Here is a 27,972-nt window from a genome sequence, read left to right on the forward strand (position 1 = left end):
GTTTAGAAATTTTTGGAAGGATAGCAGAAGAAGAAGCCCATGAACGCTTATAAAAATGATTTTGTGGTGAAGTAAATACTACATAAAAACAAATGTAATTCCTATATTAAATAATTAAATTCAGGCAAGAATTTTAAAAATAAAGTAAATTCTATATTAATAATCAATTTAAGCTTGTAGAAATTAAAGTTTGAAATTATAAGCATATTTTACTTGGAATTGTTTGCTATGTTTACAAGGAGTTATAATGTTAGGACTTGCTTGATTATTGTTGATTATTGTTGCTTGCATGATTATTTACATGTTTGTAGATAAATTATGTGCTTAACAGCATGATTGTCTCCAGTGTCATCTTGATGGAATAATAACTGAGAGTAATGTATTTAAGGAATGCATTCATTTGCGTATTAAACGAAGTAACTAAAAAAAGAAAAAAGTTTATAAGCCGTCATTATTTTTACTACTCAAAACGGTTTGGAATAGTAATAGCCCAACATAGAGGAGTGCAAAATCAGAAACGCTGAAATACAGATTCTGCTCGGAGTGAACCAAGTGATTTGGTCCTGGTCCCCCGGGGACAAATGAGAGGGCAATGGCAACACCCACAATACACTGATGCTTCTCATCATGACTGTAAGTTCAGTGCTTACTCAGATGCAGGATGAGTAGGAATGTGTAATTGCTTATGCCAGTCATGTTGTCACTCGGTCAGAAAATAAATGGTCAACTTATGACCATGAACTTTGGGCTGTGGTGTGTTCTGGTTGACATTTCAGACATTTCTTGTCAGGGGGCCTCATTCAAGATTATCATTGTTAAATATAAAAGGCAGCAGCTGATAATGATCCGACTGGTAGAAGAGTACATTCAATATTTGAAATGGATATGTATGACTCTACCATTCTGCACAGGAAAGAGTAATTTTTTTTGCTGAAGTGCCACTGGTTTGTGGAGATCTTCCTGATGCGAGTCCAACATTTTCTGTTGATTTTGCTAAATTACAAGCTCAGTAAAAGGCTGACCTTTATCTTAGTACTGGCAGGGACTGGAAAGACACTGGATATCGAATTAAGATCACCATTAGGCAGACTGAAATGTTCCCCTGCCACACTGAGGAAACTCTGGCCAAAAAAGAACAAACGTAAAAGTTTAAAGATTTTGTTTGTTTATTATGTGCATATTGGTTGTCTTTACACTGTGCTGGCACTGAACTTGCACTGGAATATGAAGGAAAATGGATATCCTGAAACAGCATTGGGCACCCCTAATGTATTATGTGCCTTTTATAGAAATAGTAATGTATTTTTTACAGCTTATTTTGCTAAATATAATAACATTTTTCGGTCGGTCTCTCTCGCGCACTCTCGATCTCTCTCGGACGCACTCGGACTCTCTCGCGCACTCTCGATCTCCTCGACCCTCGGACTCTCTCGCGCACTCTCGATCTCTCTCGGACTCTCTCGCGCACTCTCGATCTCACTCGGATACTCTCGCGCACTGTCGGCCTCTCTCGCTCACTCTCGATCTCACTCGGACTCTCTCGCGCACTCTCGATCTCACTCGGATACTCTCGCGCACTGTCGGCCTCTCTCGCGCACTGTCGGCCTCTCTCGCTCACTCTCGATCTCACTCGGACTCTCTCGCGCACTGTCGGTCTCTCTCGCGCACTCTTCATCTCACTCGGACGCAATCGGTCTCTCTCGGACGCACTCGGTCTCTCGCGCAATGTGTATCTTTCTCTCTCTCTCTCTCTCTCTCGGCGTTCGCTTCACTTTTGTCCAGTCCGATGCCCCATATTATTTCCCCAATCGGGCACGCGCTTCGAGTCTTCCAGCGAGCGACATCTTCGAGAAGTTAGTCACAAGAGACCCGAGCAACCGTTGGTCAAGGCGCGACAAACACCCCCCTGAACACCGTGAGCAGTGTCCACTGGCCTGCTGGTGTTCTATGGCTTGGCTGGCTAAGCTGTAAAACACACCCCTCCCGAATAGACTGAGCACGGTCAGGAGTTTGGTCATCAGCATCCGCTCTGCATTTTTACGGTGTAACGTTACTAGCTGCCTATCCGCCTCCACCCCTATGGATTTTTATGTCGTTTTTTTATTTTTAAAACGACATTTTTGATTACTCGATGCTTGTTTGACTAGGAGGCTGTATTTTCTATTTATTTTACGGGGCGGTAAATACAGAAGATGACACACATGTACGTTAGCCGTTGTGAAGCTAGCTGAGGAAGTGGACTGTTACTTTTCCATCCCTGTATGAAGGAGTCGCCTTGATGATTCACTCTTATGGAGACGCGACATGCCACATGAAGACTGATCTCTGCCACTTTCAGGGAGACTAATATCATTGCCATCATTCACAGGATTGCTTGGAGCTGTCTGCAAATGTATAGTTAAGTGAGTTAGCTGGGGGGATCGATCATCCACAGCTAGCCCATTAGCCAACTCCCCAAGCGATTCGTTTAGTACAGTATTAACAGTTTATGTCGTGTCATTCACTTTGTTTTTACCGATAGTCATTCAGATTGCGTTTAGAAAATGTCCTTTTTCAATTTTCGGAAGATATTTAAGCTGGGCACGGAGAAAAAGAAGAAACAGTATGAGCACGTTCACAGAGATGTCAACCCAGAGGAGGTGTGGGAGATCGTGGGGGAACTCGGGGATGGAGCCTTCGGGAAAGTCTACAAGGTAAATATCATCCAGTAACGTTAGTTGATTGTGTCACCTGAGTGTATTTGTATTTTTACAAGACTGATTAATCCTAAAGGTTCACTCCGAAATGTAATTTATGTCATTATTCTTATTATTCTTATTATAATTTTACCTTTATGTCTTTTCAAACCTGTTTGAGTGTAAAACAGTATGACTGACAGCCCCCCCCCCCCCCGTCTCCATTCAGTTGCATCTGTGTTCCATACAATGAAAGTCAATGGTGACTGGGAGTCATTTTGACTAACATCTAATTTTGTGTTCCATAGATTTTACTTTAATATTAAACTATTCGATTTCAGCTCTGTTCTTATGGTTCATTGTCATATGATGTTATCATGAACAGCACTGACACTTTCTTTAAAACAGGGTAACACATATATATGTGTTACCCTGTTTTAAAGAAAGTGTCAGCCTGTTGACTTTTGCCGTCTATCTAAGGTGATTTTGGAAGTTTCTTTAAATATTTGTTTCTTATTTAATTATTTGCACATTGTTTGCTAATTTTACTTTATTTAAACTTAGTGTCATTCATTTTATTTGACATCAAGGTATATGCCGTGCCTCCAAGCTTTCTTACTCATTTTGCTAATAAACGTTCTACATTTCTTATTTATTTGGTTATATATATTATGCATGTTGACTAATTTCCAGTTTGTTTTGTATACCTATTAAAACTTTTATATTAGGCAATGTTTGCCCCATAGCATGGTGTAGTTTTATTTGTTTTAATATGGGCTAAAGTGAGTCTGACATTGTATTTTGTTATTGTACTCAAGCAACAAACGCCAAATTGATGCTAATTCAGAAGTTAGATGTGCTTTTAAGCTATTTAAAAGTGAAGGAAAGCGAACTTAAAATGAACGGCCAAATTGCCGCTATTTGAAAGTGAAAGTAAAAGGTGCACGCCACTTTTACAAGCCATTTAAAAGCCAAGGAAAGTGAGGAGAAGAGGGAACTTACCCGCCCCAACTGCGATACCGGCATTACTCGTGTTATCACACGTCAATTAACCAGTGCAAAAGTCTCTTCACTGTCACATCCTTACTTCACGGTAGTTTAAATAACTGTAGAAAATATGGTATTTTCTCAGAAACCATTTTTGATATGGTAAACATTTTAAAAAGGGCGGTAAAGAAGTGAAGGATGATATGTTGTGCAACTTCATCATACAATGCATATATATTAAACCTAATGACATGACCTTCTTAACTGAACATGAACAAGAGTCAAACTTATTAGGTTCTTAGTTCATGTGTTTTTTGCTGATGTTGTAGGACCAGTTGTAGTCAATTAAATCACACACAATTCAAACCATTAGCTTCAGGCTTTAATCTCTTTGAAATATTTCCATACTGCTCCCGTTTATGGAATGCATTGTGTTTCTGACACCATAAGTTGGGCGTGACATACTAAATATATTGTATAACATACTAAAACACACATCGAGATATCGTTAGTGACAGATAATCTGCTGCTTGTTATGCAAAACCTTTTGCAAAATATAGTCAGTGTTCTCAGTTTATGGACATCTTATTCTAAATTAGTGAGGAAACATGAGTCATGTAAATGCATTGTCCAAAGAGAAAGTAGCACTGTATGTGAATTAGGGGTGGACAATATGGCCAAAAAATTATCATGATAATATCTGTCAATATTGATAATTATCAGAATAAATGTCAAATCTTTATTTCTTTCCAGTTTAAAGCCAGATTTTTGCTCCGAAGTGAAAGTTGTAGAAACCAGACCCATTCATTTTCTAATAATCTAATGTAATCTAATAATCTAATGAGTGATATTGTTTAAAATCAAGAAACCGGTTTGGGTTGCCTAATAATATTAATAGTAGCCACTTTTTTGTCTCTTAAAAAATGCACCTCGAGTTAGGATGCAGCGGTAAAATTTTGTTCATTATCGAAATCAGTAACATCTGTACAAATTGTAGCAACCTATGGTTAAATGTATTCTGAACAAGGTTTTTTTTTTATTATTATTGAGCATTGGTCTCCCATAGTAGCATACATTTTAATTATGATAAACACAGTTAAAACATATAGCACCTCAATACCATGGTAAAAATATAACTATATAAACTGCATAACTTTTTTTTAGGTAGCCTATTTGTCTTAATCACAAATGTGGCATGTTTGGCATGTGTGTTCATTGCTGAATTCAAGTACTGGATCTACAGCGCTGTTTAGTGCTCTTCATATCGTTTAATCGAGGAAAATTATAAAGCAATAATTATCGTTATCGAATTATCGCCCAGCCCTAATCTGAATGAATGAATGTTGATCTAGAGAGTGAATCAGCAGTGTCTTCCTGCCTCTGTTTAGCAGCCATGCAGTGATGCTAGTGGTGTGGGACACCGCGATAAACATCTGTTACTTGTGTGGTTTGCCAGAGGTTCACTTCTGTTTCTTGATCTTTTCTCTGTTTTTCCTCACCTCTCTCTTGCCTGTAGTGAGATGTACAGTGTGCTGTATCTTGTGCCTGTTCAAAACATATTCAAAGCATTAATGTACATTCAAGGTCAGCGAAAGATTCATCAGTGAATGTTATTCCATAATGGAAAAGCAGTTGTTTGTCTTAGCAATCATTAATCCGAATACAATAACAACTTTCCTTATCCAGTGACATCGTTTAGAACCATGCTGGCTATTGGATACATTAATCAATAGACAAATGGGTATTCTGGCTGTGTTTATAGTAAACCCGCATTCAACACGGCTCAATTCTGGTATCTCACGCCCACCATTCACTCATTTCCAGATGGATAAAATCAAGCCCCATCCTACATGTTTTCTTTGACAAGTTTAGTATGTGGATTTCTGAGAAGAGAACTGATTGGTTGATTTGCTTCAAGTAAGCACGAAATGACAATTCCCCTTATCTATTTTGCCATAGCATGTGCCATAGCATCAAGGCATGTTTGTTTTTTATTTATTTATTTGACCCCTAAATTGTCATCACTGGATCTTTCAGTGAAAACAGCTGACTTGTTTCTGGTGATGCAGGCAGGAATTCTCCACTCATTTGGTCAGCTTAATCCCTGCCCCGCCATAGTCCAATGCGAGCTGCAATCTCAAAATATAAACAACAACCAATAAACAGAGCTGCCACCCCATATTTTTCTTTTTGTATAATGTATTACAAATATGTACATCACAGTACACAAGAAAAGTTGTGTTGTTACCTTGTTATATTGTGAATTTAAGATTTGCTTGACTGGTGTATGACCTGAATTTGTTATTTAGTTTCATTGACCAGTCTTTTGTCTTTCTTTAAACAATGAGATAGGCTTGCAAGCGACCTGTCAGTGTTTGTTCTTGTGTCTATTATTACAATAGTTATTTACTCTTCTGATGAAGTATGACAAGAGTGACCTGCCCAGACTCACTGGTTATGTGGAGCAACAATAGAAACCAAATGAATCCTACTTTTGTAGTTGTTTCAGATATACAGATGCTGTGTTAATGTCCTGTTGGTCTGAGGATAGAACAGGTGTGAAGTAGTGCAAAGTGAAATGGCAAGAGAAGACTTTTTTTGTTACAATATACTCTGATCCACCCGCACACTTCACCGTAAACTTGACCCTTTCCTTTCTCTGTCTGCTCCTCTGTGTTTTTGTCTAGCTGTAAACACTGAGATTGATTCCAGAATAGAGACAGTGTTCCTTGGCATAGATGGAAGGAGTTTGAATGGAATAACCCGTTACACCCGCCATTATTCATTTCCATTTTGAATAGAATATTCTGGAACGGTTAGCTAATCCAGACACTTAACACAACTGTAAGGGGTTTAATTGTTTTCGTATTGTAGCTTCTAGGGATGACCTCAAAGCCTCATTGAGATGTGTATTTCCTCAAACAGCCTCTGGCACGCCTCTAGATGAGGTAACCATTCTTCTTCTGCTTTTTTAAAGGAAAGATGGTGTTTTGCTGATGTGTCAGTTGCAGATTTACAGGGTGGGGCTAATCTTTTACAAAATGTTTCCATTTCTTGTTATCATAGATCTATATCTCATGTTCATTATTCCATGAATTTCATAAAACTGTTACAAATGTGTTATTGGCTTTTTGCTCAATCATGTAGTATTGTAATAAATGAATTTTGAAGAAAGGCCGGTGTGCTTTGATGGTTATGGGTCTCAATCTGAATGTCTCTCCTGTTGGAGTAAAGCTGTGAATAAGTGCTTTTGTAACAAAGTGGGTCAAAGGCAATAGACTAATCTCAGGGTACATTCAGGAATTTGTTTCTTTCTCAGTAATTTTAGCTCTAAATTACATGTTGTACACTGAAGTTCCTTCTATTTATTGATGGTTTTATTTTATTTTTACCACAAAGCGATACTGATCTTACCTATCATGCCATTAAGGTAATACCTGTTTAAAATAAAGTGATAAATTAGTACAAAGCAAGATATGTCAGACAGTTCACAGTGTATTTTATTTTTTAAAATAAATCCAGTGTTTAGTGTTTCATGTGAGGCGTAATATCTATTGTTAGCCACTGGCCAATTAAATACTTAGATTTTACTTGCCAGTGTGTGAGTTGGAGGCTAATATCAAGTTTAGCATGGATATATTTTCACTCATTACTGAACACTGACTGAGCGCTTCAGAGTTTAAAACGATCTGTGCTATTTTTCAGTTAATATCAATGGATGCGCATTGTACCTATGACGTACTGTAATGTGAAGGCACACAACTCGCTGTTGCTTTGCTGAAGGCACCGTTTCTCACACATGCAAAGAGAGTGAGAGAGTCTACATATCATGCTGAACTGATGCGCTACGTGAAAATGATATTCTTTGTTGTATCTGTGTTCATTTGGATTTCTTAAGCTTTTAAGAACAACCATAAGATACTGACGGTTTCTCTGGTCGTGGGCGAAGCTAATGCGCAAAAAGCAATATCATTGGCTGGCGCTCACTTATTATTGTCCCTGTTTTGATTTCAGCAAATCAGAACAGCAAATCATTATTTCATTTATTTATTTTTTTAAACAGAAAAACTGAATGACCAAAAATATCTTAAGAACCACCACAAGTTCAGTTAAAATGACAAATATGCACATTGTTACCAAGTTTTGATTCTAATTAATAAAGATCTATCATTAAATAATGATTGATTATAATAATATCATATTATATATTTATATATATTATATATATATAAAGCTTATGTTTGTGAAATGGCACGTCTTTTTAAATTATTGTTTCTAGATTATTGTTAGTGATGAGATGCATTTTAAATAATTGCTAAAATATTAATTAGCCCAAAAATTAATTTTAAACTGTTTTTTAAATCCTGACACAAAATGACCAGCTAACATTAATTTGACTAATCATATCATCAGCACAAGTGAAAGTGTGAATGAGTACTACTCAAGTTAATCACTTTCATACTTATTTGATTGTAAGAGCAGACTGATTGCTATAAAAGGAGGTAAGAAGAGCTTCCAAACATTTTGTTCTTGTTAGCAGTGGTTACCTCAAAGAAACACATGCAGCCATCATCGCTTTGCATCAAAATGGCTTCACATGAAAGGAAATTGCTACAAAAAATATTGCACCTGAAAGAACTATTTACCAGATCATCAAGAACTTCAAGAAGAGAGGTTTGGCTGCAGTGAAGAAGTCTTCAGGACGTCCAAGAGTGTCCAGCAAGCAGCAGGACCGTCTTCTCCAGAGGAGTCAGCCACAGAATCGTGTCTCCAGCAGTGCAGAGCTTGCTCAGGAATGGCAACAGGTTTGTGTGAGAGCAAGACTTTTGGACAACGGCCTGGTGTCAAGTTATTTTCTCTGATGAAGCTTCCGACTGTTTGGAACATCTAGAAAAATTTATTTTTTAGAGAAGAAAAAGTGAACGCTACCATGAGTCCTGTGACGTGCCAACTGTGAAGCATCCTAAGACCATCCATGTGTGGAGTTGTTTTTCAACCAAGGGAGTGAGCTTGCTCATAATTCTGCCCAAAAACACTGCCATGAATAAAGAATGGTATCAAAACATCCTGCAAGAGTGACTTTGTCCAACGATCCAAGCATGCATTTTCCAGCATGATCGAGCACTATGTTACAAAGCAAGAATGATGAAGAAGTGACTCAAACATCATAACATCAAAATTTTGGATCCGTTGCCAAGCAAATCCCTGGATCTCAGTCCCATAGAGAACCTGAGGTCAGTCCTCAAAAGTTGAGTGGACAAGCAAAAGCCCACAAATCGTGATCAACTCCAAGAATAACGCAAGAATGGATCGCCATCAGTCAGGATTAGGCACAGAAGCTAATTTACAGTGTGCGTACAGTATGAGTGAATTACAGAGGTTATGAAGAACAAGGGGCAACACTGTAAATATTGACTCATTATATTTTTTGCCAATAAAAGCCTTTAAAACTTAATATATGCTTAATATTGTTTTTCAGTATACCATAGAAATGTGAAAAAATTATCTAAAAATACTGAAGCAGCAAACCTTTAAAAACACAATATTTATGTCACTGCCAAAACTTTTGGCCATGACTGTATATATCAGTCTAGCAAGTAAACAAAAAAAATTCTATAGCCAAGGTGTGCATAAAGGGTTTATGCATCAAACATTTAGGGAATGCTGTGTGGGCCGAAATTGAGCTTCAAATTATTATTGTGTCTGATTGGGTGGCATTATACAGAGGCACACCATAGCAGTGGCGAGGCCAGAAATGTTAAAGTGAATGGACCTTGGTAAAATAGGGCAAACTTATTCTCAAAGAGAAAGAGAAATAGGTTTTAAAAATACGACACAAAATATATATATATCCCTAGCAGGATACAAGAAGTATGACTTGCAATGGCATTAACAGTTATTACAGCTTAGATGAATATTTGTTAAAGAATGAAGAAAAAGGCCCTGTCATTTTCAATAAACCACTGCATGAGCTGCTGTTTGAATGCCAGGCTTGTAAAACATCGTCGCATCAAGCCTTTGTATGCTTTTGCTACCTGTTGAATGTTTCCCACTGGTTGCTTTTATCACAGGCTCAAAACAAACAGACCGGGATCCTGGCTGCTGCTAAAGTGATCGATACCAAAACAGAAGAGGAGCTGGAGGACTACATGGTAGAGATCGACATCCTCGCCTCCTGTGACCATCAGTATATAGTCAAACTGCTGGATGCTTTCTATTATGAGAGCAAACTCTGGGTGAGTGACTCTTCTCAGGAGGGGTTTGGTTACATCAGCTGACATCAGACACACACACACACACACACACACACACAGTGACCTCTGTAGGAGGAGGAGGAGTGAGTGCACACTTCACTCTCGCCTTACTCATCGAAGAGTAGCACTATCTGTTGGTTAAGAAGTGTTTGTACACAAATCAGTTTTCCTCTTTTACTTACAGGCTATTAAAGAAGAATAATGTTCATTCTGGGCTTTGTTTTTTTTTATTTTATTAATTCTTTCTCCACAGCAACATAAAAAAATGCATCACATGATTTATTTTAACAATTCATAAACCTGCTGATTTAATGTTTCATAATTTAATACTGAATAATGACAATGGCAAGGCATAACAGCTCCATATTAGTCTGCAATAATACCTCTCTATTCATCCCTGTCTAAAGGGTGGCAGTGGATCCTGTTTTTCTTCCATAGAGCTCCCAGGATAATTACGGCAGGATGGTTTCATATGATCCTCCTCTCTGCGGTTGGCATGTATAGAAGGATAATGGCCTATTTTAAATGACCAGAGAAAGTACTCATGAATTAATTAGATGCAAGTCCAGTCTGCTTAGCCTGGCTGCTAATAAAGAGATATGGATGCATAGATCATAGCAGCACAAGCATGCTTCTTAATGCGCAGAGAGATCGTTCCTACAATCAGTGTCAGCTGAGTAAAACATTCATAGAAAGCTGCCTAAAATCTCCACAGCAGTCAATTGTTTGCCACGTAATTCTAGCCTCCTGTAAGTGTTCATAGTGAGTTGAGACACAGTATGAGTCAACATTGTTTGGAAGAGCTGAAGCTCTCTAGCCTAGTGAAGAGGTGTGTTTAATAAACTGTAAGTTCTCTGGGTTTGTGATGATGGGTGATGGGTTTGTTCTACTCTTGTCTCATGGGTGATAGCATGATATAAGGTTTGTATTGATTTTCCTTCAGCACCTGTTACCTTAGGTGGTGTATTAATGACCAGCTGCTGTGGTCAGTGTATTATGATGGTGTTCACTTACATAATGCCTTTATCATTTCACTCAGAGTTTTATGTTTCTTACATGACTCCTGTTGGATACCATCCAATATACCAAAAAATAAGTGAATGCTTGGGTAATCTAATAAAACCAGTAATTATGTTAGCAATTTCACATAATGCTCTCATCTCATCATCGGTTGTTCTTATGATGCCTGAGAGGGGCATTGACAAAGACCTCTGAACAGGTTTGTAAGGGAAGTCATTTTAAACATTATAGCCATGAGAAAATATATATTTTTATATAATTTACTCATCTTTGAGTGCCTTGGTTTTGCAAGGTTTTTAGGAAGTCATTACTGCTTTGAATAGAAGCTAGAAAGAAACCATGAATATGCCCATACTGTACCCAAATATTGTGGTAGATATATTTGCGCTGCTGTTGGTGTGCAGAATTTCTTATGTTATGTACATGGGGAGCAACAACAAAACATGGAGGAATTTAAAAATACAGAGTGGTCCATGCCCCCAAAAATGTCATTATGTTCCACATACAAAGCAGAGTTTTGGTTATGATTGAGGCCCATTCACACCAATGACAATAATTACAATAGTTACTATAACTAATCATTGTAAATCTATGAGAATAAGGTCAACATCACAACAGTAATCATTAAAAAACAGGAAAATGTACAAACACTTAATGTGATATGTTAAACTGTTACCATTATACTGTACATATTTACTTATAAAGTAAACAGTGTAATCTGTGGCATCAGTGTATTGATCTCTGTCTTTCAACTCCTTTTTTAGATTCTCATTGAGTTTTGTGCTGGAGGAGCGGTAGACGCTGTGATGTTGGGTAAGTTTTATGGTCTTTGTTTAATTGAAGGAAATAGAAGGCACTGTGGTCGTCTGAGTCTGTTTTACCATCCGATGATGTTCCATTCCTCCAGACCTCACTGGCACACCAGCACACTGTGCTCATTTTTGCCACTGGAATGGGCCATATAATTATCAAAGTCAGACATGAAGGAGTGGTTAGGCTCTTTTTTAAGCTACTCAGCCCTTTTCTGTGTTGGTTGGAAGCGTTGTTGAAATGTCCCCACACGGATCAGATCTTTTCAGTGACATGCCATGCCAAAAGTAGATTTTACAAGTTTTTCATGGCTCTCAGTGGTATTAATTCAGCCAAAAAAAATGCATTAATGCCTAACAAATGGTCCCTTTTCCCCAGTTTTTGTACAGTGTCATCTGTACCATTTACAAAAGTGGTTTCCAATCACAAATCACCATAGCTGATGGAAAAACCATTTCACAACTGTAAACAATGTCCTGTAAGAATAAAACCTCTTTCTTATGACTGTTTAGTCTGCTGTGATGAAAATCTGGCCTCTTCTACATTTAGCCTGTAAGAGAGGTGTTTCTGTGGGAGGTGTTTGGGTGAGAAGGTGTTCTTATGATGCAAAAGCTTTTGTTGACTCACTGTTTGTGCTGTTATGACTCCCTCTGTTGCCTTCTGTCTGTTCTGTGACGGCCTATCCCAGCAGTGCTGGGACAACAACAGAGAATAATTCAACAGTCTGTTCATATGAGCCATAGCCCTTTGTAACTGTTACATTGTAGTTTATTTGCCTAGATTAACTTAAATACACATCACTGCAAATAAAAAGAGCTGATAAAGTGTGCTTGCTTAGTGGTGACTCTTTTGCATGTATGTGTGTGTGTGTGTCTGCAGAGCTGGAGCGGCCATTGACAGAGCCTCAGATCCGGGTTGTGTGTAAACAGACGCTGGAGGCGCTGACTTACCTCCATGAGAATAAGATTATACACCGGGACCTGAAGGCTGGAAATATTCTCCTAACCTCAGATGGAGATGTGAAATTAGGTAATAGCTTCATGAAGTTTAATTAAAAACTTTTTTATTTTAAACTTAATTATTCATTTCTTTAATAATATAATGTGTATATATATTTTAGTATATATGTATATTATTTCAGTTTATTTAACTATTTTTATTTGTTAAATTTTCTTTTTAAAATTTTCTCTGTAATTAAATTTTTTTACATTTTTGTCCAGAAACCTGAAAAATCTGTAAAGGTCACGGAAATGTCCTTTGGTCAAAAAGAATCAGAAATGTATCTTTACCAGTTAATATGGTATTAAAGAAAACTGAGATTTTAATTTTAGCTTTTAAGTTTGTTTATTAATCAATGTAAAATTGTTTATGAATGTCAGCCCTATTGTATGTCACTATCACTGTTTCTTCTCAGCTGACTTTGGAGTGTCTGCAAAGAATACAAAGACCATTCAGAGAAGAGACTCTTTCATTGGAACACCATACTGGTTAGTCACTCAGTTATTAAATCTTGCATTGAATCATGAGATCTGTCACTACATAAGAACAGAGCTGTGAATATGGCACATAATAAGCTCCTTTATTCTCAGTTGCTGACAATTCCCTCCCTCCCTCAATCTCTTTAATGTAAGGATGGCACCCGAGGTGGTGATGTGTGAGACGTCGAAGGACAGACCGTATGACTACAAAGCAGACATCTGGTCCCTGGGGGTGACTCTGATCGAGCTGGCACAGATCGAGCCACCCAACCACGAGATGAACCCAATGAGAGTCCTGCTAAAAATAGCAAAGTCTGAGCCCCCCACACTCTTAACTCCATCACGATGGTGAGAGTTATGACTCACAGTGCCATGATCTTCCACAATACTGAAGTAAACTGCGAATAATATAAGCAATGTTGATTGTTTCTGAGGACAGAATATTTCAGTGAGTTAAGTTAAAGGGTTGTACTTGGAAATGTTTTGACTGATATGATACATCGCCACCCAATTGAAAGACTATAAATTCAGGCTGGAGGCTACTGAGCTGAAGAATCATATAAAGCAGTCGCCCACTCTGAGTCACAACACATGATCAGCCTGGAAATGCATAGCCTGTTGCTTAATAGTTATGACTGTAATACTCTAAATTTAAAGCCCCTTCACATGCAACACAGGCTTTATATTTGTTCTTCCGCTGTTTTAAACAGGTCTCCTGAGTTCAGTGATTTCCTGCGGAAAGCACTGGATAAGAATGTAGACAACAGGTGGAATGCATTGCAGCTCTTACAGGTTAGGCCATCTTGTATTTCTTGCAATTCAGTTGAAATGATTAAATTAAATTGAGCAAGATAGTAATCAGCCATGGTCTACTTTCAGCATCCATTTGTTTCGAATGTGATGGATAACAAACCACTGCGAGAGCTGATTGCGGAGGCTAAAGCCGAAGTGTTTGAGGAGATTGAAGAAGGAAAAGAGGAAGAGGAGGAAGAAGAGCCAGAGTCCCAGCCGGTATGAACATAAGCCACTTTAAAAACATAGAAACCCATTCAGAGAATGTGAAATTGTCTTGATAATATGGTGCCTTTGTTTCCATGCTTAATTCTTTGATTATCCGCTTGCACAGCACACAGTATTTTGATGCTTCAGACATTTTTTATCTTCATTTGGTATATGTAGGTGGTGCCTGGACACAAACGTGCATTATCGGACACCAGCTTTGGCAGCTTGGAGGATGAGAGGCAGTGTCAGAATATGCCAGCTCTTGAGTCTGTCACAGAGAAGGCTGAACCTGAAAGAAAACCCAGTTCAGACAATCAAGTCAGTGAAAAGATCTCCGACATGGTGGTAGACACCAGCGAATCCATCCATGTTGAGGATGAGAAGATGAATGAAGCCAGTCCATCAGATACTAGCAATGAGGAATCACCTTCAGGTGAGGAAGCCATACCTAAACATGACGAATCTCACACACCTGTGACCATTGAAGGAGAGATTACTGGTCAGCCAAACCCTCCAGTATCAGATGACACTGTCCTCCAAGAGATTGTAACCGTCAGTGAGGAAACTGGGGAGGAAGAGAAGAAGGAAGTGAAGGTGGAAGAGCCACCACAGCAGACAAAAGAAGAGTATAAAGAACCACAGCAGGAAGCCAAAACACAAACCACCGAAGATGAAGAAGAGGAACCTACCCAACCTTCAGATATAGCTGCACCGGAGAACAAATCTGTTGGTGTTACTGAAGAAGCCATCACTGAATCAAATGAGGTTGCAGAAATAACTGAAGACAAAATTGAGACAGAAGAAGTAATGAATAAAAAGGAACCAGTGGAAGATGAGAGAACGGTACCCTCACCACATGTCCCAACAGAAGAGTTAAAGGAGGAGCAAACTGAAACTTCACCATATGTTTCTACACAAGAGATAAAGGAGGGTCTTCCTCCAGTGGCAATAGAAGACCAAGAAAAAGCTGGAGATAAGGGGGAGGGTTCAGAACCCAAAGACGATATTGCAACCAAGGGGGTAGATGTAGAAGAGAACAACTCTGTGAATGAATTCCCTGTTGTTGTCATCAATGGTGCAAAAGTAGAGGAGGTCAGCTCAACAGAGGAACCTCAAGAAGCCCACGAAGACAGACCAGAGATCCAGGAAGCACCTACTGTGCCTGAGAGTGACCAGAATTCAGAGGTGACGAAACCTGATGCTGAAAAGGAGAAAGACTCTGACTCAGGCAGCAGTTCTGCTGCAGATACTAACAGCATTGACATTAATCTGTCAATCTCCAGCTTCCTCTCCAAAAACAAAGAAGGATCTCTTTCAATACAGGTATATATATTACTGTGCCCATATATATATATATATATATATATATATATATATATATATATATATATATATATATATATATATATATATATATATAATATATATAAAATATTGTCACTAAACTTTATTCAATCCCACAGGACAACAGGCGCCAAAAGAAAACTCTGAAAAAGACCCGCAAGTTTATGGTCGACGGGGTGGAAGTCAGTGTCACCACATCCAAGATTGTCAATGACAATGACACCAAGAGTGAGGAACTGAGATTTTTGAGGTATATAAGCTGACATCAGTTACTGTTTCTAGTTAAATTAGCGAAATGATAATATATCTTGTTAATGCATAAATCATATTTTATATTGTTTGTTGTTCTGTAGGCGTCAGGAGCTAAGAGAACTGAGGCTGCTGCAAAAAGAGGAGCAAAGAGCTCAACAGCAGCTCAGCAATAAACTGCAGCAGCAGAAAGAGCAGCTCTTCAGACGCTTCGAGCAGGAAATGGCGGTCAGCACCCTCATTCCCTCACTAGTTTTCTTTACATTCAAAATTGTAATCCAATGTCATCCACTGTTTATTGTATACTCTTATGTTTTGTCCTTAAACGCTGAAAGAACTGTTTTAGTTTTCTTTACTAGACTCAGATGTAGCATGATTCAGGGACACAACAAGATTGATTCATATAAACCATCTCTCTCATGTTAATCTGAGATTTTGTCCTAACCGACCACCACTGAAACGAACAATGCCTGGTTTCTGTTTTTGTAATATTGTGATCTATAGCTCCACCCATTCAAATATGGTCCAATATCTGTTTTCAAATAGCTTTTTATTGAACGCCATGTAGTGGGCTGTGTGCGATATCATGATTTTTGATTGCAGGCGATTAAAATGTCTCAATGATCTTCTTATGAAGAAATATTGTAGTATCGCGCTGCAGCGCAGTTTTGTCGCCTTCGTCTCAATATACTGTACAACCCGACATACATCAAATGTTAACTCGGCGCAAGATTTACACTCACGGGACACTGCACTTTTTCACAATCACATAAGTACATTATTTGTATGTGCTTTAAAGCCTTGCCAGTTAAATATTTCATCTGTATGCTGTTCTGATATTCGCTTTTTCTGATCGTGTACACTTAAAAGCCCTTCAAACAGCGCCTGTTTACTGGTTATCTTTCGTGTCTGTTTGCACTAATACTGTCAAAAACACAAAAGGTTTACATAAACACAACTGGTTATGTCTAAAGCAAAAGTAAACAGTTGAGAGAAAAACACACGTGTCTTTATATTGGATGCATGCAGGTCTTAAAACAACTTAAAGTAATAAACATCCTGCAACTTAAAAGTAGAGTTCACCCAAAAATTTTAATTCAGTCATTATTTACTTACTCTCATGTTTTCACAAACCTGTATTAATTTATTTATTGTGCTGAACACATAAGTACATATTTTGAAGAATGTGGGTAACCAAACAGTTGCTGGTCCACATTGACTTTGATAGTAGAAAAAAATACTTTGGAAGTCACTGGGGACCAGTAACTGTTTGGTTAACAACATTAACAAAAATTAGTTTGGCTGTACTGCTCAAGCAACTTGCAAAATAGTAAAACCAACATGACAAAGTATCATGATAAAATCGTCAATCATGATTTTCCTGAATATTTTTTTCCATATCTCCCACACCTGACATCATGTATGTTCTGATTGAAAGCAAAATGACAGCCATCAACAGCAGAAAGATTAGCTCCAAACTCATTGAATTTGGTAACTTAATTGAAGCCTTTGTTTATTTTGGTTGGGCTGCTCACTGTTAGCTCAGGTTTAACAGCTTGTTGATGTTTCAGAGGGACACAAGGACAAAGCTCAGGTTGCTTGACATGCATTCATGGTCATTTACAGTAATACTGTATTCCTCTTTCTAACTCTGTCTCCAGGGAAAGAAACGTCAGTATGACCAAGAGGTGGAGAACCTTGAGAAACAGCAGAAACAGACCATAGAGCGTCTGGAGCAGGACCACACCAACCGGCTGAGAGATGAGGCCAAGAGGATCAAAGCAGAGCAGGACAAGGAGCTCTCGAAGTTCCAGAACATGCTGAAGAACCGCAAAAAAGAGGTAACCGAGAAAGAGAGATGCAGACTCTGATGCACTGTACTTGCTTTGCATGTATTTGTTCATCAGACCGTGACCTGTTAATTGTTGGTTCTAAGGATGAGCATTTACAGTAATTTAATAGCAAAGTACCCTAACAGTTTAAAAAAAAATAACAGTAGTAATTGCTTACACAAATTTACATGAAAAATTCAATTTTCACTAATGTTAAGCTTTATCATAATATGGTGTAGAAAAAATATCTTTAACAACCTATGCTTTTTTTGGAGGGGCAGTTTTTTTTTTACATTTGCAAAGGTGACAGTCTATTTGTGAGTAGTGTTTGCTAGTCAACGAGTTAGGAGAATGAGTACTTGACTGTTGGATTACTCATGCTCATCCCTAATTAGTATGGTTTTAGCAGCTTTTTTTTTCATTCTTGTTTTCTGGGAATGCAAAAGCCAAACAGACACTCTTGCGTTTGGCTAATGTACATTGGCAGCTTTGCTTCTGATTCACAACGCAGCTGCAAATGGAATTGATTTTTTCTCATCTGTCCTCTTAAGGCTGGTTCACACGGCAGGATAATTAGGCCGATTTTAGCCCCGATTCACCCCTTCCGACAATCTTAGGATGCTCCGATTATCGTAAAATAATCTGATGAAATATTCCTGCCGTGTGTGGTGTGTTAAGACTGCTCTCCTCTGCTCGGAAGAATGTCGGGACCGCTCCGATCTCAAATCGGGGATATCCAACATGTTGGATTTATTTGGCCCGATTTCTTCTCGTGTGTGGTGTCCCCCGAGGACAAACAATCACGCAGCCTGTGGACTGTGGCGTGTAGCCAATCAGAAAGCGAGGTGACGAGGCGGCGAGCAAGTACCGGGAAACAAAATCAAAACAGCCGGCCTATATAATATAACAAATATAACAAATACAAATAAAGTCGATGGGCATAACTACATCCACAACTGCAGTCCACCAGAGTACATGGAAACGAATATATGAACGTTATTTCAACGGTTATTAATCTGTGTAGTACGTAACAACATTTCTATGAGATAAAACAACAAATATCATGATGTAGCAAGTATAGTCCATGCTCGCGTTGTCTCCACCCTTTTTGACCATCGCCTTTTCTTGTTTTTCTTTTGTTGTTTTTTTCTGTTAAAAACAAAGCACAAACTATGGCCACTGCACCCTCTTCTTCCGCCATGATTGTTTACTCTGAAGTCACGTTTGATCTCGAGGGATTTTGCGAGATTTCCCGTCTGACCTTGGAATGCTCGGGAGTCAATTCGGTTCGTGTGTGATGTGTTGATTTTGCCGTGTGGCTGCACACCACACACTGAACGACCAAAACTGTTAGACCGGTGATTTTTTATCGCCGTGTGTGGGGTCTCTCAGGTTTGGAAAATCGGCCGACAATTTTAAAATCGTCCCGTGTGAACCAGGCCTTAGACACATCTCAGCAGTGTCTCTTGCTTTGTATTCAGACTTGTAAATGCAAAGCTGTTCTTTTCTTATCACGTTATGTTTGCCGAACAAAACCCTGGCTTTCACATTCAGTTACCTCCATCCTCAGAGAGGCTGCAGAGACAGCTTTAAAGGTTAATTGGGTGCTAAGCAATGGCTTAAATGCAAAATAAAGGCTCTTTTCAGTTCATCTCATCTTCCTCCTGCTGGTGTTTTCAAGTGTTGCTCATGCATGAAGGGATTTCAGTGCATGCATGGCTTCAGGGAAACAGAGTTTAGTTTAGTTGGTCTTATTTGCTTTAAGGTAGTGATGCATGATGCATGTGCTTTCATAGTCAGTAACATCATCATAATAAATCACATTTTTGCTGTCTCTTGTTGCAGCATGATTATCAGCCAGCATGATACATGCTTAGAGCGAGTGGCAAACTGTATTAGCACTATTAGAGTCTCTCTTAAGTTCTTTCTTTTTAAAGTTTAACTTTTTCTTTGACACTTTTACCAGACAGCTTGTTCCTCTCTAATGCTGTCATATGCATGAACAAAGTGCCTTAATGGATTCAGATAAGGCAATGTTTCATTTCTCTCCCTCTCTTTCTCCCTTTCATGACACACTGTTCAAAGATTTCTTGATATTTATTATTTGTACCTATGAAGTAATAACATAAGTGAATGTAAAATGACATGTTTTTGATATTATGTTTTTGTAACTGTCACTAATTATGTTGCCTGTGTGAGTGTGTTGTAATGAGTGGAGATCAGTGCTGTGGTGAAGGGCCTCTTCTCTTAACAGGAACGCACTGTATTTATAGACTGACTATGTACTAGGATAGTTTCCATTCATTTAAAAAAAATACTGCTAAAATTGACCTTCATTGCAAGATGTACACCTCTATTGCTGAGCAGCAGATAAAGTAATATATGCAGTACTGTTCAAAAGGTTGGGGTTAGTATGATTTTTTTTTTCTTTATACTTCTTTATTAAAACAAACTTATGCTTAAGCAAGGATTCATAAAATGTATCAAAACTGACAGTGAAGACATTTGTTATAAATATTTTTATTTCAAATAAATGCTGCTTTTGAACTGAATCCTGAAATGTAACATGATGTCCACAAAATTATGAGCAGCACAGCTGTTTTTAAAAATTTGATAAATAATAGTAATAATAGTAAAGATATTTATTGAGCAGCAATTCAGCATGTTATAATGATTTCTGAAGAATCATGTGACACTGAAGACTGGTGTAATGACTGCTGAAAATTCAACTTTGCCATATTAAAATTACAATTAAAACTGTAATCATATTTTAATGTAAAACTGTATTTTTGATCAAGTATACAGTATGCACTCTCTGTGAGCATAAGAGACTTATTTCTAAAACACACAAAAAAAACTTACTGACCCCAAACTTTTAACGGTAGTGTATATTAAATTATAACATATTTACTTTTAGAATAGTAAATCTTACTCTATTTGTATAATATTTATAAAAAATTCACACATAAATTGTGACAAAAAGCAAGTGTTAATATTTTCGGTAAGACATTGACTGGCATTTTTGCGAACAAAGATATTCTAGGTTCAGTTCAACGGTTTTGACCCCGCAGGGAAATGTCTCTGTTTCCTGACATCTTGACACTTGACTTCTCATGCTGATCTGCTGAAAACATTGACCTGCTGACACATTTCAGCTTCCTTCACAAAACAATAATTGTCAGCAATATAGAAGTGTGCATCTTTTAGAGATTACTTTGAAGGGATCTATATTCTGATGGCTGTAATGGTTGTGGAGGTAAAAGAGGGATCTATATTAGCAGCTGTTAGTGGGCTTTCACTGTTCTTCGGCTTCTGAACAACTCTTATCGGTAGTAGCTGATCATGGGCTGTTGGAATCATCTCTATATTAACTGCTAACCCAGTCGGACATCATCAATGGTTTGTGGATGATTACCTCTCAAATACTAAACCGTAAATTAACCCTTCCTGGCAGACTTTGCATGACATTCTTCGACTAATGAATTCCATAATCAGTCCCTACGCAAGTAAAGCCTTCATTCCCAACAGTCTGCATGCTCACACTGTAGGTCAAACAAGAAGTCGGAATGTCCCCTAAACACATAAGAAAAGAGCTCATGAAACGCTTGAAGGAAGACCTAGCAGTCATTGAACATGAAGAGGTAATTTAGTTATCAGTTATTACACACACACACACACACACACACACACACACACTTCCACTTCTGTTTTCTGCCCATCAATGTTCCCATGTTATAAGCGGCCCAGACTCAGAGCAGATCCAGAGATGAGTTCATGAGTTCAAACCAAGACACTGAAAACATCAGATCGTGAGCTGCTCATGTGTAAAAGAACACAGTGCTGTGCTTTACTCTGAAACATACAGCTCAGTGATTTTATGCACCTGTTAGAAATGTGTGTTGCTTAAAAGTAGCTAAAGTGATAAAAAAGGGAGGGATATCCACATATGGCCACATTGGATGTTGCATCAAATTCAAGGATTAAACCTAAAAGACTAATATTGACTGCTTCATCTCATCACGCATGTGAAGGACAACAGCTGCGCTAACTGATCATGGTCCTTCAGATTCACCAGCTGCTAAACCCGCTCTCCGTCCATCGTCTGGAAGAACTGATTTCACTGCACGTGACCCAGGAAACTAACAGATTAGTGCAATGAGAAGCCTGGATGATACTGTGATGTGTGTCTGGTTTGCGTGCGATACGCTTGAGTGCTGGTGTGTGTCCCCTGTTCCTCACATGGTGGAGTTGGCTGTGTTTTACTCCACAGGGTGTGGCCCAGGTTATGATACAGTCTTTTCAGTTGTCCTCATGTGCTCTGTTCAACGCTCAGATGCAGGATGTAAGTCTCCACTCTCCTTGTGACTCAACCCTCTCACATGTGCCTGTCCCTCACGCACGAAACAGAGCAGATGCACACACAAATGCACATTCACAGTGTAACCGCTGTAGTTTAGTGATTAAAATTGTATTAGCTTACAAACTTTAAAACAGGAGAAAATAGACCAGAAAATGATGTACAGTCTAGTATGAAAATGAAAGTCGTCAGCACATCTCTTTGGAAGTTCATGTGAGCCTCCCTGGAATCAGTACACTGTTGTCACATCTGAATTAGTGTATATTTGCTGAGTGACACTAGCAGAACTGATTTGATTATGTTGTACACGATTCCACTGAAGCATGTCTCTTTGTTACAGTGCAGTAGTGTTTAATGTGATGTGGACGGCACATGCGGGCAGGAAGGTTCTCTGTTGTTCTGGAGTGCTCAGTGCTGTCGCTGTGTTGCTGCAGTGTCTCAGTATCTCTTCTATCCGCTCACTCTCTCATACTGTTACTGAAACTCTAGTCAAGTTTATGTGCGTCACGTGCTGCTTTTTTTTCTATGTGCCACCAAAGGCCAAGTTCAAAGCAGGAGCTGAAGATCAGGGTGACATTTGAAATGTTTTATGATGATGATGATCATTATTATTATTGTATTAGCTTATACATTATGTTTGTATTAACAATATTGCTCCGGTGAAGTCATATTTCAATGTTATTATATGTCTTTTAGGCAGGCCCACATGGATATGACAGAATTAGAATGCATGTAATTTATAAAATTCTACAAATACTTACACTACCATTCAAAAGTTTGAAGGTAAATATGTTTGTTTGAAGAAATTAATACTTTTTATTCAGGCAAGGATGCGTTGAACCGAAATGCATTTAATAGGAGCTATTTTAAATTGTAATATTTTACAATAGTTCTTTTCACTATATTTTTGATCAAACAAATGTAGCTTTGGTGAGCGTAACAGACTTGTTTTAAAAAGGCAGCCCAAGTCTTTTGAACGGTAGTGTACAACCTTTTTGCATTTATTAAATTGTTTGTATATTTCATTTAGCTTTGAGCAACCAGTTAAGTTTAAGTTTTAATACACATTTTACCATGTTTTAATCCATCCTGATGACTCTTCTCGCTACCGCCCCTAAATCAGCAAAGAAAATATAATATAAAACGTCAGTCTGGGCCTACTTTTAGGTTGTTACGCTGTACTGTGACTTTTTATGTATTGTTAATCTATTCTCTAGTTCCTTCCTTTCACAAATCTTTATCCATTTATCATAAATTATCAGTGTTTTCTCTATGTTAAATGGTTTAAGTGTAATGCAGTGTTATCAATGCTGTGGTCAAGTTCATGTGAACTTTGCTTCCCCTCGGAGCATGATCATGTACAGTCACTAATTTACAACACCCCTGTTCTTTCTGTACCCGATTCTTCCTCCTTCCTTTCGTCCTCTCTCTTGTTCTTTCTTCACCCGTCTCTTAGGAGCAAGAGTTTCTCCAGAGGCAGCAGCTGGAGCTGGATGGAGCTCTGAAGAAGATCATCCAGCAGCACAAACTAGAGATCGCCACTATAGAGAGAGACTGTCTCAACCACAAGCAGCAGTTCATGAGAGGTCAGCCATAGGCCTGTATAAAGAAATTATTGCGATAGATGATAATATTGTCGTTCTAAGACCAGTTTCAACTAATATAATGATAATGGCATAATAACCCAGGCATAGCTTTTCAAAGATCAATACACTTTTATTTTATTTTATGCCAGATTTTGAGCAAGAAATGCCAACATGTCGACTCTGTGTGGCTTAAAATGTATTAATTTTGTATGTTTGTATATTATATTATGTTTATATGCAAGTTAGGGAAGCTCATATTGACCGTTTAACCGTTAACCGAAAGTAAATATTTTGACCGATGAAGGGGCCGTTCACAAATCACGTCTTTTGGGCGCTCATGTTCGTTATTTCAAATGCAGACGCGCGGTATGCGCTCTCATAATGGAAGCGAAGTGGTGCTCGTTTTTTCCAGGCCTGTCCGCTCCACATCCAATTAAAAACATCTCAGCTTTTCAGAATGACGCAAGCGCACCAGGTCCAACTCAATCAGCTCACTTCGAGGTGAAATTCCACGTTGTTTTTGAAAAATGGGGTGCACCCGAACACTACAGAGTTTTTTACTTTTCTTCGTAAATAAATCTTGTACCAGAGTTACAGCAAGGGTTTTTAGGTGGTGGAAATCCATTACTGAAATGTCCTTGTTGCCCGAGCGCTTGGAAAGGAGGACAAAACGACGCGCACGCTGTCTGTGTGTGTGTGTGTGTGTTTAACTCACTGGGCTCGTTGACACACGCAACCACACCGTAGTACACACAAGTAAAGGCGTTTCCCAAAGCTGGTCACTCGAGATGTTATCTCTTTATTCCCGGGACATCTGTGCCCTCGGAGAGTTTGTTTTCTACCGCGGGCTGTCCACAGACTGCGCTCCAGACTTACCCCAAATCATGATTTTTTATCGTGCGATTAATTGATTTATCGACTATCGTGACAGGCCTATAGTCAGTCACTCTATAAACAGAGGCCTCTGTAAAATTTTCTTGCATCAATAATAATGGAAAGCATGTTGAGTGTTTTTTGTTTGCCTGCAGTATGACCTCAAATAGTTTCAAACATCAGTTTGATGTTATGAGGAAGTCCTGTAGACCTTTTGTGTCAAATTGTGGTTATGTTCATTATAAATAAATTAGCTGCGCATATATGGTGATCGAGTTATCTAGGTCACACTTTCAACTCCAACCAGGGGAAGGAAACAAGCCAAACATGCTACCTGCTTCTACAGACAGTAAAGCGCTCTCTAAACTGCATGTTATTTTCAGACAGGGGTCCAATTATAAAGGCCAGCCATATGTCTCTTGGGGTGCGTCCCAGATCTCATTTGATGTGACGTGCGAGTGAAAATGATTCCAGTTGAGATTGGCCTTCTATGATTTGTAATGAACTGTATGACTTCATGTCTGCAAAACATGTCTAAACCTGCATGGAGTCAAATGGTCTGGTTCTAATGGCTGAGAATCACTCTATTTGCTCTTTTCTTTTGCTCACAAACCCACAGCTCGGGAGGCAGCCATGTGGGAGATGGAGGAGCGCCACCTGCAGGAGAAACACCAGTTGCTGAAGCAGCAGCTGAAGGATCAATACTTCATGCAGAGACATCAGCTTCTCAAAAGACATGAGAAGGTGAGACCTGTGAATCACAAGCGAATCAAAGCCTGGTATTTTTTGGAGCCACTCTCTAAATGTTTATTCCCACGCGGTGGGTCACCAGGAGAAGGAGCAGATGCAGGGTTACAACCAGCGGCTCATAGAGGAGATGAAGAACAGGCAGGCACAGGAAAAAACTCGGCTGCCCAAGATCCAGCGCAGTGAAGCCAAGACCCGCATGGCGATGTTTAAAAAGAGCCTGCGGATCACTGGCACAGGAACACCAGAGCAAGACCGAGAAAAGATCAAACAGGTCAGACCCTCTTTCAAAAAACTTTGTCAAGATCAGAGAAATCAGGCTTGTGTTAAGACCTAAGGGGGTTTTCTGCTTTATTTCGAGCAGTTTGCTTCTCAAGAGGACAAGAGACAGAGGAATGAGAGACTTCATCAGCATCAGAAACATGAGAACCAGATGAGAGACCTGCAGCTGCAGTGTGACTCCAACATCAGAGAGCTTCAACAGATGCAGGTCTGTAACACACACACACACAATCTCACTGTTGTCCTCCTTCCTTGGTGCTTGCATTTTCGTCACATTTACTTTTAAATGAAATTATTCTGCCCTCTATCTTTGATTGTAACATCTGATTTGTTTTCTTTTTTGCCATCAGAATGAGAAATGCCACCTTCTGATTGAGCATGAGACTCAGAAGCTGAAGGAGCTGGATGAGGAGGACAGTCAGGAGCTGAAAGACTGGAGGGAGAAGCTTCGGCCCAGGAAGAAGGTATTCACATTTCATTTCATTCACATTTCATTCATCCAGGTAAACCTGATAATTTCAAGTGCATATACGCTACATATAAACCCAATATATACAGTATAAAGCTGAATTTTAGCAGATGTTACTCAAGTTTTCAGTGCTGCTTAATATTTTGGGGAAACTTTTTTTCAGAAGAGATGTTCAAAAGAACAGCATTAATGAGCAAATATGAATTAGGTCACATTATTCTGGAATGCTCATATATTTTGAGTAGGACTGTTCATTGTAAGTACGCATACTGTATGATCCTCTCCTGCTCTCCCTTAGGCTCTGGAGGAAGAGTTCACACGTAAACTGCAGGAACAGGAAGTCTTCTTTAAGATGAGTGGAGAGTCCGAATGCCTCAATCCCACCACCCAGAGCAGAGTCTCTAAATTCTACCCCATTCCCAGTGTGCACTCCTCTGGCTCTTAATCATCACTGCGCTTTATCTAAAGTGAGGAAGAGCTGTTCCAGTCATTTAGCCTTTTAAAGGTATGAGATCAGAATAGATACATGGGGTTGAAATGAAATTCCAAAATACCTGAAAGTTGGAATCTAACAGTGATGAAGGACAAACCTCATGCATTACCTAGACATGCTTTTTTGCCACGTTTAATCCAATGGATTAACATTGTAGTTTTCTGTACGTTGTCTTCTGGTCATGTTAATTTGTGCTTGAGATGTTAGCACAAATTAGTAATGAATACACTCAGGCAATAACATCTTGTCTTTGTGGAATACATAAATAAGACCGCCTTAATGAGAGTCACATGATGTCCATAACAAACATAACATCACATGCAGAAAATACCACTAATAGGGTGAAAGGTTACATTTAAAAGAGCATGTGGACACTCTAGTCACTGTAACTCTCAATTCTCTAAACGTTGCAAAGCTAGTAAATGAAGCTTCAGTGCTGTTATATAGTCTCGATGCAGCTATTATATGTCGTTCTTTTTGAATACTCCTGTGAGTTTGCCCGCGCAAAGTTACTTTTTAAACAAACTACTAATTTTAACTCTTTCTTTTATTATCTAACTTAAGTTTTAATATATTTGTAGTCAAGGAATGTAACCCATAAGATGACATTGCACACGTTAAAGCAAAAAACATATGCAGTAGTGATCTTTTAGTGCATCAGGAAGGAAATATTGCCCAAATAATACAATGATGTCATTTCTCATTTGGCCAGAGTACCTAAGTTTATTTTTTTAATTGAGCAAATTAATTTCACATATTTGAAGAAAAATAGGGCAGTCTTGAATGTTTTATATATGGTGTTAAAAAGTTATTTATGGATTTAACTGAAGTCGAATGTTTTTATTGTTAGTTCTTTTTCCCTGTTTCAGTGATATACAAGGGGAATATGAACTTTCACGTGAGATTATCTTAAGTTCAGGTTTCCTTTTAATTGGAGGACATATCGTTTGATTGATGTAGAGCAGTGTTTAGTCCATTGCAGTCTGCAAAAGTGTTTCAGTGTGAAGACATGAACATTTCTCACTGTTGATGAGGACTTTTCATCTGTTTTAAGCTCTATTTTTGGTAACATGTTTTCTGCAAGAAATTACACGTCTGCAATCTTCTCCATAATATGACATGCTGTGCTTGTATGCTGTTGCATGCTGAAAGAAATCCCGAATGCTGTACTTTTCCAGAGAAGGGAACTTTTTGAAAAGACAATGCATTTTAAAATAGCTGGTTTTAAAAGTTGGTATTTGAAAAAAAAAAAAAAAAAAATCAAGATACTTGTTCAGAGACAGAAAGTCCCAGTCTCCTTCAGTTGAAGAGTGACCTTAATCGTCATTGGAATATCTGATGCATTTTTTGAGGTCAATTTCTGTATCTAAATGCTTGCATCCATTGGTATACTGTAATAATGGTGTAAATAAAACTCATTGTATTTTCTTTGATATTTTTTTGGTGTGTTTTTTTTTTTTTTTTTTTTTTTTTTGTAGTTCTGTGTTGAAACTATAAAATTACTATCGAAATCA

General features: G+C 38.4%; 1 protein-coding gene across 3 annotated transcripts; it reads left to right on the forward strand.

Annotated features, from left to right (window-relative positions):
• The first annotated feature begins 1,691 nt into the window (after positions 1–1,691).
• LOC113112708 (STE20-like serine/threonine-protein kinase) lies at positions 1,692–27,891 on the forward strand. Of its 3 annotated transcripts, none has more exons than XM_026278487.1 (19): positions 1,692–2,693; positions 9,734–9,898; positions 11,701–11,749; positions 12,626–12,775; positions 13,161–13,233; positions 13,378–13,572; positions 13,935–14,016; positions 14,104–14,235; positions 14,404–15,549; positions 15,690–15,820; positions 15,924–16,047; positions 17,481–17,660; positions 21,200–21,292; positions 23,465–23,594; positions 25,087–25,211; positions 25,300–25,488; positions 25,579–25,704; positions 25,847–25,960; positions 26,264–27,891. In XM_026278487.1, exons 1-19 carry the CDS (start codon positions 2,544–2,546, stop codon positions 26,408–26,410), a joined length of 3,501 nt encoding a protein of 1,166 aa, XP_026134272.1. In that variant the 5' UTR covers positions 1,692–2,543; the 3' UTR covers positions 26,411–27,891. The 3 variants fall into 3 exon arrangements, with proteins under 3 accessions (XP_026134272.1, XP_026134273.1, XP_026134275.1); XM_026278488.1 differs by lacking the exon at positions 21,200–21,292 and adding an exon at positions 21,922–21,993 and having other exon boundaries at positions 1,693–2,693; XM_026278490.1 differs by lacking the exon at positions 21,200–21,292 and having other exon boundaries at positions 1,694–2,693.
• The last annotated feature ends 81 nt before the right edge of the window (positions 27,892–27,972 follow it).

Source organism: Carassius auratus, chromosome 13 (genome assembly GCF_003368295.1).
Source record: "Carassius auratus strain Wakin chromosome 13, ASM336829v1, whole genome shotgun sequence".
Classification (NCBI taxonomy): domain Eukaryota; kingdom Metazoa; phylum Chordata; class Actinopteri; order Cypriniformes; family Cyprinidae; genus Carassius; species Carassius auratus.

Excerpts from the sequence above, each read along its gene's own strand:
- LOC113112708 (XM_026278487.1), top strand. The coding sequence starts at position 2,544 with ATGTCCTTTTTCAATTTTCGGAAGATATTTAAGCTGGGCACGGAGAAA. Across the intron at positions 13,573-13,934 it reads CTCTTAACTCCATCACGATG|GTCTCCTGAGTTCAGTGATT; the intron begins GTGAGAGTTATG and ends TGTTTTAAACAG. Across the intron at positions 23,595-25,086 it reads CAAGCAGCAGTTCATGAGAG|CTCGGGAGGCAGCCATGTGG; the intron begins GTCAGCCATAGG and ends ACAAACCCACAG.